The 13530-nt window shown below is 45.0% G+C and overlaps 1 protein-coding gene across 1 annotated transcript in view; it reads right to left on the minus strand.

The window, feature by feature from the left end:
* NID1 (nidogen 1) overlaps window positions 1-13530 on the minus strand; it is an 80346-nt gene that overhangs the window by 58388 nt on the left and 8428 nt on the right. Inside the window, exons 2-5 of the mRNA XM_084622891.1 lie at window positions 10620-10919; window positions 7131-7360; window positions 5153-5592; window positions 3606-3755 (exon numbers count right to left, since the gene is read on the minus strand). Coding sequence (XP_084479017.1) covers window positions 3606-3755; window positions 5153-5592; window positions 7131-7360; window positions 10620-10919 — 1120 coding nt within the window. The remainder of the gene's footprint in view (window positions 1-3605; window positions 3756-5152; window positions 5593-7130; window positions 7361-10619; window positions 10920-13530) is intronic.

Below are 13530 nucleotides of genomic sequence, written 5' to 3' on the forward strand. Positions count from 1 at the left end.
CTGCCCAGCTAAGGCAGGCTAGTGCCTACCTGCTCCAACACCGCACTGCACCCAGAAGCAGCCAGCAATGGGTGAGGCTTCTAGGCAGGGGGGCCACAGGGCTCTTCAGACCCGCCCCCTCCCCGTGCACTGGCTCCGCACTCCCACTGGCTGGAGGGGAGGCGGTGCCTGCGGGCAATAGCTGCGTGGAGCCGCTCCTGTGCCTCTGCCTAGGAGCCGGACCTGCTGCTGGCCGCGGTGCCAGGACAGGCAGTAAGCCTGCCTTTGCACCCCAGCTGCGCCACAGACCAGGAGCCGCTGGAGGTAAGTCCACGCCCCAACCCCGCGCCCCAATCCCCTGCCCTGAGCACCCTCCAAACCCTGAACCCCTTCCTGCACCCCAAACACCTCATCCCCGGCCCCATCCCAGAGCCTGCACCCCCAGCCCAGAGCCCTGACTCCCTCCCAACCCCCTGCCCCAGTCCTGAGCCCCCCCAAACCCAGAACCCCTCCTGCATCCCAAACCCCTCATCCCCAGCCCCACCCCAGAGCCTGCAACCCAGAGCCCCCTCGCAAACCCTGAACCCCTCATTCCCAGCCCCACCCCACAGCCCGCACCCCAACCCTCTGCCCCAGCCCTGAGCCCCTCCCAACAGCCCAAACCCCTCATCCCCAGCACCATTGGGTCGCGGGCATCAACAATTTTCTTCAACTGAGTCCCCAGAAAAAAAGTTTGAAAACCATTGCGCTAAAGTATCTTCAGAGCTACAGAGTACAAATTTGCTCCTCCTTTATTTGAAGTTACTTCCATTAAGCAACCAAGATTTTTTGAATGGTCCCTATTGTGGTCATGGCAGGCTTCGCTGTATTTAAGGTGACACTGAGTACATTATAGTCCCACATTTTTCATACCTCAACTTTCCTCAAAATTCTGTCATATACAATTCGTCACTAGTTTTGCACAGAGGTAGTATTCTGGATTAGTATTTAGGGTGCTGTGGTATTTTCTAATGTATAAAGTACATGCATTAAGTTCAAGTTACATTAGTTTCAGATCTTTTATTTTCCTTGCTCTGGATTGGTTTAAATTTGTAACTAACACTGAGTTAAGTGCAATTTTTGCCTTTTGTAAAAACCAGAAAGCAAGGAAAGCGTTTAGTCAGTTACTTAACAGCCAAAATGCATGTACAGATTGAGTCACTAGAAGGATTACAAGTGTATACGTAAGAAATTCCTTTTTGGATCTCACACAAGCATGTTTAAATATAGAGCCAACAAAATCAAGCAGCTTAGATATTTGCTATAGGAGTTGAAAAAGTCAGAGAAACTGGAGTCATACTTTGACTCCAGTAGTAAAAGTCAGATTGTGCATTCCTTTTAAAGAAGTTTCTTTCTAGAGATGGGCTACCCCCTGAACTTTGCAGGTCTACGAAATTCAAAGAGTAACCAAGGTCTAGTTTTCCTTTAGATGTTCAGCTGTCCTAGCAAGCATAGCTGAAAAGCTTGTGTAATTTCTTATATTTACCTCCATTGCAAAATGGAGTAGTTTTAAACCATTCAGTGTATTATTCAAAGTGTCACCTTGGCTGCAATGGTAAAAAGTTACCCGCCAATGCCTTCAACCTATGCTTTGGGACTGAGGGTGCCCAAGCAGCCTTCAATTATTTTTCTCCACACAAAGCCCCATAAACTAAGAATTCAGATACTAACACTGGTCGCTAGTGGCTAAGGTGTCACATACAACAGGCTGTTCTAGCCTCTGTGCTCAATGTCTAACGTCTGGGGAGGCTGCTGAGTAGCGTGGAAGCTCTGTGTGAGCTGTGATGTGTCCGGCTCGCAGAAGCTGGGTGCTCTCCGCTGCCACAGCCCATTTTAACAAATGAAGTGTTAAGGTGTCAACACTGGAATAAAAGCTTTGATAACGAAGCTGTCCAGGATATAGTCATAAGAGCTCTACAAACAAACAAATCCCTGGTTTCCTAAATGCACAGTACTTAAAGTCGCTAAGTTTCCTGAAGAATATTCATTACATTTTAAGAAGTGGGCTGCCAAAGACTTCAGTATTCCCATTTGCTTATATGTGAAATTTACAGATATCCAACACGTCCCAGTTCGTCTGCTTCCTGTTTACATCGAAAGGGCGGAGAGAACTAGACTAGACACTGAGGGCATTAGGTTGTTAATTGTTTATTCCAGTAGACGTATGTTCCAGACATCCGTTTACATATTTTCTTCACCCCATAACTATATGGGAAAATGTACTTTTCCAAGCAATAAATATTAGGCAGGGTAACAATAAATATTAAGAAGCGTCACTTCCATCCATTTTGGACCAGTCTTGCACTCAGGGTCAGCATTCACGTTAGTGGGGCGAATGTTTTTCAAAAAGGCTTCCACTAGAGAGCAGTCCGCATTGCAATAACCCTATAAAAGAGGAATGCCTCATCATTACTGAGCGCCTACACTCGATAGCCAGCAGGATGAGAGAGAGAACCTCACCGCAGTACTGTTAGCCTCATCTGGGTTGGTCTAATAAAGTCTCAAGAATGTTCCCAAGGAACACAGTGCGACTTCTTGTAGTAAGATACAACACACTTTACTGTAGATTAGTGAAGCGAGACTTCTTGATGCCATGTATCTCCTCTCAACTAATGGTCTAAGGAAACAAATCATTCCGAAAATCTGAAGTGAGGCCAAAAATTGACAAGACAACTGCCCATTAAAGTGTCCTATTTAGACAGAAGGCATATGGCCCAATGCATAAGCCCAGCAAGATTAAAATAATAAAAAATAAAAAGTCTCTCGCAAAGTCAGCTTTCTTACTCTTTCATTCTGAACCAGGATCTGTGTTTGCTTCCTTTCAGTTGTTTTAAGGGGTTTTCCTTCCTTTTCCTCCTCCACCCCACCCACTGAATGTTCTTTGGAGGAGGAGGATGGTATTTGTTCTCGATGGGCCCCAGTGTAGTCTCCCCGGAGGAGCTCTGTGGCAGAGCTGTCAGGCAGAAAAAGGACTTTGCGTTGCACAAACCCTTTGAAGATCCCTAGCTGTCCTTCCCTCACATAATTCTCTAAAGCATAGTTGCTAACTCTACTGCAGACAAAAATGGTAATTGTGTAAGCAAAAGTCTGTTTTAAGAAGCTCCTTCCAAGCAGAGACTTGCCCTCTTAGAATCAGTGTCTGCAATTGTGCGGACAATTTGGTTTTCTTGTCAGTAGTAGACCATTATGCAAAACAAATAGGCAGTCAGTGCTATTGACAGTGGTATGAAAGCACTTCAACTGTGACCCTAGGTTCTAAAAAGCAATGCTTTCTCCATGTTAAGTTACATTTTCATCGTCATCATGGATACGTTCTTTATTATGTGTCCACTTAAACTTAGTTTATGTATGGCTTTCAAATAAATACACAAGATTAAGATTTTTCAAGATCGTTTAAGGAGTTTTACTTAACTCATAATTTTCAACTAGTACTTACAAAAACATTTAAATGCAGCAACCTCATCCCATTCTATACTAAAGAGGATTTTAAAAAATTAATTGCCTATGTATCCATATAACCGTATTACAAGTTAAATGTCTCATACAAAACGTTAGTACAACTATTTAGCTTTGAAAAATTAAATTACCTTCTGCTACACATTGCCTGCCATTTCCTTTGTAGCCAGCAATACAACTGCAACAATACCCGTTTGGATAGTCTCTGCAAACAGCATGAACGGAACACTGATGACGGTTGTTAGCACAGGTCTGTTGGACATCTGTATGGTAACGGAACACTGCAGGAAGAAAGACCAACCAATTAGTATTCTGCATATTACATTATAACCATAACATCCATAAAGATTCACAATAGGGCCAACTAGAACACAACACAATCCTGAGTTAGCTTCAGAATTTCATTGTGCCCATTTGATCAGCTTTTGGGAAAGGCAAACAACTACAATAGATTTTTGCTTGCCTTGCAATACATAGCTAATTTGCCCAAATATTCTAGTAAAAGGTACTGGGCCAGATCCTCAGCTGCAGTAAATCAGTCGAGCTCTACTGTCTTAAGTTATGTCAATGGAAGTACACCAATTAATGCCAGATGTCAATCTGGTCCTTAAGCTAAACATGGGGAAAGTTTCTCAAGGTTCTGGTTTCCAGCCCACACCAAAAGGGACAGCCCAGAAGGGACAGCCCATTCACCCACTGTCAAAACCCACACCTGTGCTCTTCCAAGCTCACAGATATAACAATCCTCACATTCTGAGCCCTGTCATTTCAAATAATTATTCTGTGTCGCACTTGGCTTCACATTTGGTATATTCATTGCCTCAACAAGTAGCATTGCTAGTGCAGAGCTTTTAAACACACAAAACCAGGGAACCCTAAATTGTACATAGCCTTTTGTAGTGGTGGCTCAGGGTTCTCTGACTTTATCAAGTCATCTGTGTTCTGTAAAGAGTTTATAAAGTTATACTTCTGTGAAAACAGTCTGTATCATACATACACAATCCTTACTAAGTGCAGCAACATATTGCAACAGTTAAAATGCAGGTCATTACTTTAACAACCATAATAACCAAAACAACTTGAATAAAAAATGTTGTTAAGACAGAGATACCTTTGAGACTATATTGCCCTTCAGAACTATTAATACACTTATTCCACAGAGACATTAGTCTCTCCACAGCATTCGATCCTTCAAGCTACTGAGAACAGACCCATTGAGGGACAAGTCTGTGGTAAGCACAACTGGCCATACATGTTTGTGGTCAAGTATTACAATTGGACTTGAAACTTTCCATACGTCCCCCTAACATTGCCAAAACTAAACAGATCTGTCTGGAATTTCAGAGGTCTAAGGGCAAATCAAAAAGAAAGAGCCAATTTGGGATGGAGGATGCAGTGGGAAGCCATTCTGGGGGGAAAATAGGCTATATCGAGCAGCTTAGAGAGCACCCCTTAAATAAATCTACTTTTCATGCAGCCCACACTGCCCATACAGATCTTTCATCGACATACTCCCATGATGGGGGAAGCAGAAAACAAGGGGATAAGGGGGATAGAGGAGACTGGTCTCAGGACAAAATGGAAGCCACACTGAGGTGCTGGGGTGGGAGAATGAGGTGAAAGGGGGAAACTCAGGTGCCAACCCTAATATAACCTAAAACAGTACAAATGACCTTACCAATCCCAGTATCCTCAATATCTTCAATATCTTCCACATCTATAACCTGAGGATACTGCTGAGGGAACTGGTGGACCTGAAACTGAGGCGGCGTTTTTCCAGTTGAGAGTTCTGGCTGTTGATTGAAAGAGGACTCTCTTGGAAGTGTCTCTGTTGTTATAGCTTTGTGTGGTGGTTGTAAGTCATCTTCCGAAGCTGACTGAGGAATTCTATATGTTATATGTTGTTGATCCCCTCTTCTGCTGGGAACATCATATGGTACTTGTTGCTGGCTTATTTCAACTGAGTCATGGTGCAATACAGCTGGTTTTGAGGTCACCCCTTGATACTGTTCATCATCACCAAATTCTGGACTGTTGCTGATTTTGGCAGGCACAATACTACTAGATGAGCTACCAATCTCAAAAACCCAGATTCCTTTCCTTCCAGAATTGCTGCTCCTAGAAAGAGAGAACAACCACACTAAATAAGGGGTCAGGTAACTTAACAGTAAATAAAAGAAAAGGAGTACTTGTGGCACCTTAGAGACTAACCAATTTATTTGAGCATAAGCTTTCGTGAGCTACAGTGTGAGCCACAAGTACTAAGGTGCCACAAGTACTCCTTTTCTTTTTGCGAATACAGACTAACACGGCTGTTACTCTGAAACTTAACAATAAATAGAAATTCTATATGAAAAACACTACATATTTGATTCTAGACTCCATTGATAAATACAACTACAAATTGGATGAATTATCATACCTATACAAAATACAGCTTAGCGTACATGGCTAAAATTTTGGATAGTACACCTCTACCCCGATATAACGCAAATTCGGATATAACGCAGTAAAGCAGCGCTCTGGGGGGTGGGGCTGCGCGCTCTGGCAGATCAGCATGTCAGCGTGTTTGGCTCCAACACGCTGCTCTGAGAGGCGTGTTTAGGGTGCCGGGCCAGGGCCGAGGGTTTAGATATGGGGCAGAGGGTCTCAGGGAGTGGTCATTAAACAGGAGGGGTTGGATGGTTCAGAGGTTCTGGGGGCGGGGCAGTCAGGGGACGGAAAACGGGGGCTTTGGATAGGGTGTGGGAGTCCCGGGGGGCCTTTCAGGGGGCAGAGGTGTGGATAGGGGTCGGGGCACTCAGGGGACAGGGAGGAGGGGGGTTGGGTAGGGGGTGGGGTCCTGGGGATGATTAGGGATGGGGGGGTCTCTGGAGGGGGCGGTCAGGGGACAAGGAGTGGGGGTTGGATGGGTCAGGGGTTCTGAGGGGTCAGTCAGGGGGCGGGAAGTGACTATTAATAACGGAAATGCTCGAGTCCAAAGCAAGTTCAATATAATGCGGTTTCACCTATAACGTGGTAAGATTTTTTTGGCTCCCGAGGACTGTGTTATATGGGGGTAGAGGTGTATTGCCAACATGTTTAATCTACATTGAGAACTAACTTCTTTCGAACATATCTGGAGGTTAGGGAGGGTTGGGAAGAAAAGGTGGTGTAATTTGGCCCATATTCATCTTGATAGCAGCACTCTGAACTTTTTGAATTGCTCTCTTTCCTTTCTGCCCTCTTCCCCACAAAAACAGAGGCAGGGGTGCTGGAACAAATTGTACAGTGCGGGTGCTGAGAGCCATTCAACCAAACTGTAAACGCTGGATCTGATGAAAACCACTTCAAGCCCCGGGGAGCAGCAGCACCCCCATAGGCAGTTCCAACACCTATGAACAGAGGCCAAGACTTTTCAAAAAGGGATGCCTAAAGTTAGGCTTCTCAGAAAGTGCCCCAATTTTCAAAAGGGCTGGGCACCCAATAGCTCCCACTGAAGACAACATTAGCACCCACTTTTGAAAAAGCATCGATCAGATTTTATGATTTCTAAGACAATGGCTAATGAAAGCTTATTAGCTATGACATTTTCTCACATTGCAGACTGCATAAAAACATGTCAGACAGTAGCAAGAACTGCGATTTGGATTTATTTATTTATTTAAAAAGCATACTCATGCAGGTTTTTGATGGACTCTTCATCATTAGCAACTGTATTGTAGGATCCTGGTTTTATCCACAAGTAGTAGTTTGTAGCGGCTTGACTAAAGCCAACTGTAGCAGGAATCTTTTCCTCAGCATTCTTGGAGTGTGCACTGTAGAACTGCAAACCATCTTCTGGATAAAGGAAAACAGCATAGGAACTGGAATCAGAAGAGGCTAAAACAGCCTGGAATGTGTTTCTCTGTGGGGAAGATTTAAATTCCATTACTTGTGGGAAAATATTCAAGATTAGAAAAAAAGGAAGACACTTTACAAATCAAAGTCAAGATCTGGGTTCACACAATGGGTTGTACATTACACAATTATTAGAGACTGTTAAATTCCTTTGAGAAGTTTTTCAAAGAAACAGATTTAATTGTTTTTTCAAAAACACATTTGTGTTGACTATGCTTAAATGTCACAATCAAAGTCTTACTGCAGATAAACTGAAGTCAATGTAAAATAGCCATTAGGATGCTTAAAAAAGCCCTAAGTTCAGTACTATGTTTAGCAAATTGAATAGTCCCTTTAACAGAAAAATTGAGTGGATTGGCTGTTCCTGGAAGATCTTGTATCAAATTCAGATGCTAATTACAAATGTTTGCACAGAATAGCATATTGAATTCACAGCTTCCGAAAATAAGGCCAAAAAAAAAAAAATGTTCAGTTTTCAAGTGAGAAATGTCCTTACACAATGGCTGGGTGAGATCAAATACTCATACTGACTTTCCAAAACTACTACATTTTCATTTATCAGATGTTTTCTGCTTCAAGGACTTAAATCCCAGCTGAAGCTCAACATGGAGATTAAACGAATATCCACAGAAAGTGAGCAGAGAAACTATCCTTTTAAATTTGATGAAACATAGTTCAATGAAACTCTCTAATTCAGTGCATTCTGGGGCATCTCAAGCCCCACATGGAGATGAAAAAGCCAAAGGTGTGCAATGAGGGGCAACACCCAATACAGGACCCCTCACAGTGCAAGCTTTACTGGATAACCAGCAGCAATGTTCAGGATACTTGTCAACCAAACAGACCATTCCTTTCATAAAGCCCAGTTTATACTAAGCCAATAAATAAATGACCAAATTAAAAAGCAACAACCTCAAAGCTACCACAACAAACTGGCCTTTGAGACGTCAAGGAATCAGCTGGCCTAGTGGTACTGCACTGGACTGTACATGATGTGTGTTTAGATGCAGACAGCACATCCAATTTTGAATTCTGAGCTGCATTTTTTATTTTTGGGGCTGTCGGGTCGGGGAGGATTTTGAAGGATTTTATTATTTGTTGGTAGAGAACATCCATGCCACTGCAATCGTGGCCCTTGCTGAGACAGTGTTCCAGTAAGGGCCATTTATCTGACTTTAGCTGTTTACCACTGCCCCAAGCATAGGCCCCCTTCTGGGGAAGGTGGATGCTATGCCCATGGCCTAGTCAGACACAAGAAGCTAATATTTGGCAAAACAAGTCCCTGATCCTGGAAAGACAGAAGCACATGCTTAGTTTTACACACTGTGAGTAGTCCCATTGACAGTGGAGCTAATCTCAGTACATAAAATGAAGCACGTGCTCACATCTTTGCAGAATGGGACCTAAAAGATTTAGAAGATGGGGTGGGGAGGAGGGATTGTAGCTCTCAAATAAATTGTGAGATTAAGTCCTAAGCATACGTGGATCATCATACATTTATCTTAAAGAGACTACTATGGAAGGCCTTATTTCAGATATGTGAGTTTGTGGTGAATGAGATGTGATCAATCCATAAAGAAATCAAGGGCTAGATTCACAAGAGGACTTAAGTGCCTAACTGCCACTTTAGACACCTAAATCCCAGAATCAGGCCCCACTGGGATTCACAAAGCCTCTGATCAGTTGCCTCCGAAACCTGTAGGCACCAAAACTCGCTCAATGCCTCAACTGCAGTAAAAGTTCACAAGGTATCTGTTTTTGCCTGAGCACACGCACTGCAGCCCCACACCAGGCATCCAGACACCTAAGCCCCGGAGCAATGCACGAACCAGGGAAAGACAGACAGACAGTCTTCTGCCTAACTCGCCTGCAGGGCCTGGTCTGGAAAGCATGTTCAGAGATCAGCTACCAGATCAGGCCCTACAGAGAAGTTTACACAAAGACAGAAAAGTTTACACAAAGGAGCGAGCAGGGAAGAACAACCTTCCTCATAACCTTTCGCACAGTGGTTAGGGTACTCACCTGGGATGTGGGAGACCCCCAAGTTAAGTACCACCCTCCAACTGAGGCACAGGAAAGATTTGAAGTGGGTTCTGCCACCTCTCAGGAGTAAAAACTAGCCACTGGGGCATGGTATATTCTAGTGTGGAGTTCTCTCAGTCTCCCCTGTTGAAAAGTGGATAAATAAATTTTAAAAAGTAGGGGGACTCAATCCTGGGTCTCCCACCTTTCAGGTGAGTGCACTAAACATCAGGCTACAGAGTCAGTCTCATACTTACCTGCTCTCTCTGGCCCAATCAGTGCAACAGCTTCAACAGGAGAGACAGAGAGACCCCTGTCAGAATATCCCATAGCCCAGTGGTTACGGTGCTCACCAGAGAGGCACCAGAGCCCAATTCAAATCTCCTCTCACCATCAGGGAGAGGAGGGACTTGAATTGGGGGTTTTCCACATCCAAGGTGAGTATCCTAACCACTGGACTAAACATTATGAGGGTGCTGCTGCGCCTCCTCCCTCCCTGATAGCTTCTTACTAAAACAACGTAGGCACCTCACACCAAGAGAGCATTTGCAGCTGAGAATCCCACGTTGTAGGAGGCACTTCCCGGTGGCCCAGACTTAGGCGCCTATCTATGAGACGGGGGGGAAATGCTTCACACACCCGCCTTGGCTTAGCATCTTCCATCTTTGGTGAGGGCATCACCTAGTGTGCTGGCTTTTGTGAATCCTATTCTGAGATGCCCATCTCTTCCATTCATTGTGTAGGGAGCTTAGGTGCCTAAATCCAGCCTTTGTGAATCCCAGTGATTTTCTAGGCACCTGAAAGTTAGACCTAATGATGTTGAATGGCACCACATTAAGTTTCTTTGTTAATTTAGCCCCAAAGTTCCAGGTTTTAGTACCTCTAAGTTCCCTGATTATTCCAAGTATCTGGCATATTTTTGGGTGTCGTAAAAGTTAACATAACAGCCCAAGGATAGTTTAAAGTTGAATAAAAAGGTTAAAACGTGAGCTTTGTCCTCATCTCCACCCACATGCTACAAGCCAAACTGCTTACATCTTTTAAATACGTCTGAGAAACTCCTCCCAAAAAATTCCTTCTCGTGAATGCTGTGATAAGCACAGAAAGCGAAGTGGTAAGGTATTTAAACTGAAATAATTTTGTTTTTGAAGTATGAAATATTACAATTGACACTTAAAACAATGGACCATGGAGGTACACTTCTGTTGCACTTGGTCTATCTTAGAGCTCTGTCTAATATTCACCTTGCCTTCCAGAGTGGGGTCTTCTCCACGTACATGGTAAGGAGCCACAAACGTCCAGGTAACAATGACAACACTGCTTGGATCAAAAGTGGCCTCAGGGAAACCTCGTTGGATATAGTCTGCAGCAAGCTGTAAGACATCAGGGGATGAATCTTCTCTATAAAACACCTTCCCACGTCCATCTGTAGTGTCCAGATCAGCCAAAAATGGAGCAATAGCTCCAAAACTGAGTGGAAACTGACCAAGGTATTCTTCTTCTTTTGATGGTTCATTCACTGCAATGATCCCATTAGTGGCCACCTAATAGAAAGGGTAAAATCATTTAGACAGGGCAGTAAGTATTGTTCACATGGCTATTTCATAAGTCTACACACTTTTGTAGTATTTTCAAACCCACTGAAACATTTCCGATTCTCAAATACCTAATATCAGTGAAGCTGAAGCTTGTATTTATGAGATAAGTCAAGTTTAACAACCTGTAGGACAATCCCAAAAACAACTTTTTATATCTATTTGGAGGAATCTTGGGGTTTTAGCTTCTCATGTTTCAGCAACAAGGTACATTAAGAACTGAACTTTCTTCTCTCTGAAGGATGAGATTTCAAACAGCTGTACTTCACAGGTTACCACATTCACCTCTGCTTATGGCAAATCAATACAAAATAAGCACATCTCACAAACTCCAAAACTCTCAATCTTTATAGATCAAAACCCAGTGCAAGCAGTCTTTTGTATGGATTCTCTTAGATGACTAGATACTAGCCATTATGCTATTAAAAATGTTTACATAAGAGTGCTGCTAGATACGGAAGCAGGGCTGGCTTTAGGGAAAATGGCACCTTGGGCAAGCCTGTATTTTGGTGCCCCGTCACCCACTGCCTCTCCCCACCTCCTACTCATCCTCCCAGACTCCTGCTGCTTTCCCATTAGTTCCGCCATCACCGCTGGCCCCCACTTCCTCCCCAGGTGCCTGATGCCTTCCCCACTCCCATTGCCCCAAGCTCCCTTCTGTGGCCTTGCACTCCAGGCCCACCCCACTCCTTGCCTCTTGACCACAGTACCCCCTGACCATGGTGCCCTAGGCAGTCACCCATGTCACCCACCCATAAGGCCAGCCCTGGATGAAAGTAATGAAGTAAATACTCAAACTTAGAATTTTAAAATGGATAAATAAATACTTAGGACAATTACTTTGTTGACTAACCAGTGAGCCAGATTCTCACCTAATGCAAACTAGTGTAGTTCCATTAATGTCAATGGAGCTATTCAGATTGACACCATCTTAGAATCTGGACCACACTACTTCTACACTGTAAGACCCAGGAGCAATGGTATGGATGACATTATACACTTGTAGGAGAGCTTGGGGCTGATGAAAGTGAGGGATCAACAGCATCATCATGTGCCCCCCACAGCAGGAGCAGAGATGTTGTGCAACTTTCCCCAACAGATCAGCCAATAGATCTTCCTCCCAACTTCCCTGCTTAGGGCTTTGTGCAAATGGCATAATCAAGCCATTCCTCACGTTCCTTCCTTACATTCAAGATTGCTGTAACTGTAGGTCCTGTCTACACTGGCAAGTTTCTGCACAGTAAAGCAGCTTTCTGCGCTGTAACTCCCAAGGTTTACACAGTGCCAAGCCACTCAGTGCGCAGAAACCGCACAGCTGCAGTGCTGTAAAAAACCCACCCAACACCTTTCTATACTGGGGCTACAGCACCGTGATGCCCGTGTAGACACTGTGGTCGATTACAGCGCTGCGACTGGGCTCCGGGAGGTGTCCCACAATGCCTGTTATCGCCTATCTGGTCATCGGTTTGAACTCTACTGCCCTGCCCTTAGGTGACCAACCATCATCCCCACCCCGTAAATTCCTTGGGAATTTTGAAAGTCCCCTTCCTGTTTGCTCGGTGATGCGAGCAATGGTCTCAGAGCATCTTTCCAGCAGCCATGCCTGCTCCACGCACCAGGCGATCCCCCGCCTGGAGCAATGCCAAGCTGCTGGACCGCATCGGAATTTGGGGAGAGGAGGCTGTCCAGTCCCAGCTGTGCTCCAGCAGTACGGATATACCACCTATGGACAGATTTCATGATGCATGACAGAAAGGGATCATGATCGGGACACACTGCAGTGCAGGGTCAAAGTGAAGGAGCTGTGGAATTCCTACCACAAGGCGTGAGAGGCAAACCGCCGCTCTGGTGCAACGCCCACGAGCTGCTAGTTCTACAAAGAGCTGGACACAATACTCGGCAGCAATCCCAACTCCACTGCGAAGACCACTGTGGCTATTTTGGTGGCTCATGTGTCAGTCAAGAGTGGATCGAGCCAAGAGGAAGAAATCCTGGAGGAGGAGTGGGAGGGGGACCCAGAGGCAGAGAATGACTCAGAGGTCAGACATGCATGTAGCCAGGAACTCTTTTCTACCCCAGAAAAGGCTAGCCAGTCACAGCAGGTGGATGTTGGCGAAGCGCAAACAGGAGAGGAGGCCCCTGGTAAGTGGATTTGATTTTGGGAATCACTGAAGCGAGGTGTTGGGGGCAGGAGGGTTGCAGAAAGCAGGCTTGTCTCCCACCGCATGCCTAGTCTGAGCAGTGGAACAGGCTGCTGATTGACTCCCTCACTTCGTGGAAATCTGCCTCAGAGATCTCCAGGAAACTCTCATGGAGATACTGGGCAATCTGCTGTCACAGGTTCTTTGGCAGAGCAGCTTTGTTTCTTGCCCCATTAACGGTAACTTTCCTTCACCACTGTGTCGTCACTGGGTGGGGTGGGGGGGGGAAGACACCACACACCATTGCTGCACACAGGCGAGCTGCATAGGGGCCAGGGCAGAAGCCACAGTCTTGGAGAAGACCCTCCCTTGATTCCCTGCTCACCCTCAGCAGCGAGATATCTTCCATAATGATCACA

The sequence above is a fragment of the Lepidochelys olivacea genome (genome assembly GCF_965140295.1).
Source record: "Lepidochelys olivacea isolate rLepOli2 genome assembly, chromosome: 3".
Classification (NCBI taxonomy): domain Eukaryota; kingdom Metazoa; phylum Chordata; order Testudines; family Cheloniidae; genus Lepidochelys; species Lepidochelys olivacea.